Source organism: Galeopterus variegatus, unplaced genomic scaffold, assembly GCF_000696425.1.
Source record: "Galeopterus variegatus unplaced genomic scaffold, G_variegatus-3.0.2 Scaffold27128, whole genome shotgun sequence".
NCBI lineage: Eukaryota > Metazoa > Chordata > Mammalia > Dermoptera > Cynocephalidae > Galeopterus > Galeopterus variegatus.
This window is the reverse complement of record NW_007753239.1, coordinates 1,922-2,313: the sequence shown is the minus strand read 5'-3', so window position 1 is coordinate 2,313 and position 392 is coordinate 1,922. Positions and strand designations below refer to the sequence as shown.

At 32.1% G+C, this 392-nt stretch overlaps 1 protein-coding gene across 1 annotated transcript in view; it reads right to left on the bottom strand.

Moving 5' to 3' along the window:
* The window catches only part of LOC103583723 (myomegalin-like), a gene marked incomplete at both ends in the record, with an annotated part of 8,436 nt that extends 8,135 nt beyond the window's left edge, over positions 1 to 301 (bottom strand). Inside the window, one exon of the mRNA XM_008564964.1 lies at positions 188 to 301. Within this exon, the coding sequence (XP_008563186.1) occupies positions 188 to 301 (114 nt within the window). The remainder of the gene's footprint in view (positions 1 to 187) is intronic.
* Positions 302 to 392: the final 91 nt, after the last annotated feature.

Sequence of the window (392 nt, the reverse complement as noted above, 5' to 3'; positions counted from 1 at the left end):
AAGGAAAGTAAGGTTCCTAAAGCTCCATAGGATTCACTATCCTGATCACCCTTATTCAAAAAGATGTAAAATATAAAGGAATAGGAAACCAAATCCCAAAAGCAGCAAATTAAGTAGACACAAATTTCTATAATACCTATGTAGATAGAATAATCAATAGCATAGTGAACAAAATTATGATACATACCTCTAGAGCAATAGCTTTATCTTGTATTCGCTGCCGAAGTTTCTCAAGCAACATTTCATTTGCTTCAAGGGTTTTGTCTGAGTTATCTCGATACTTTAGGAGCTCCTGAAGTTCCTAATAAGACCAAAGAATATTTTCCTTTATTTATGTATTCAATATTAACTGAATTCCTCATCATTGTCAAGCAATTTGTTATTCAGGATAA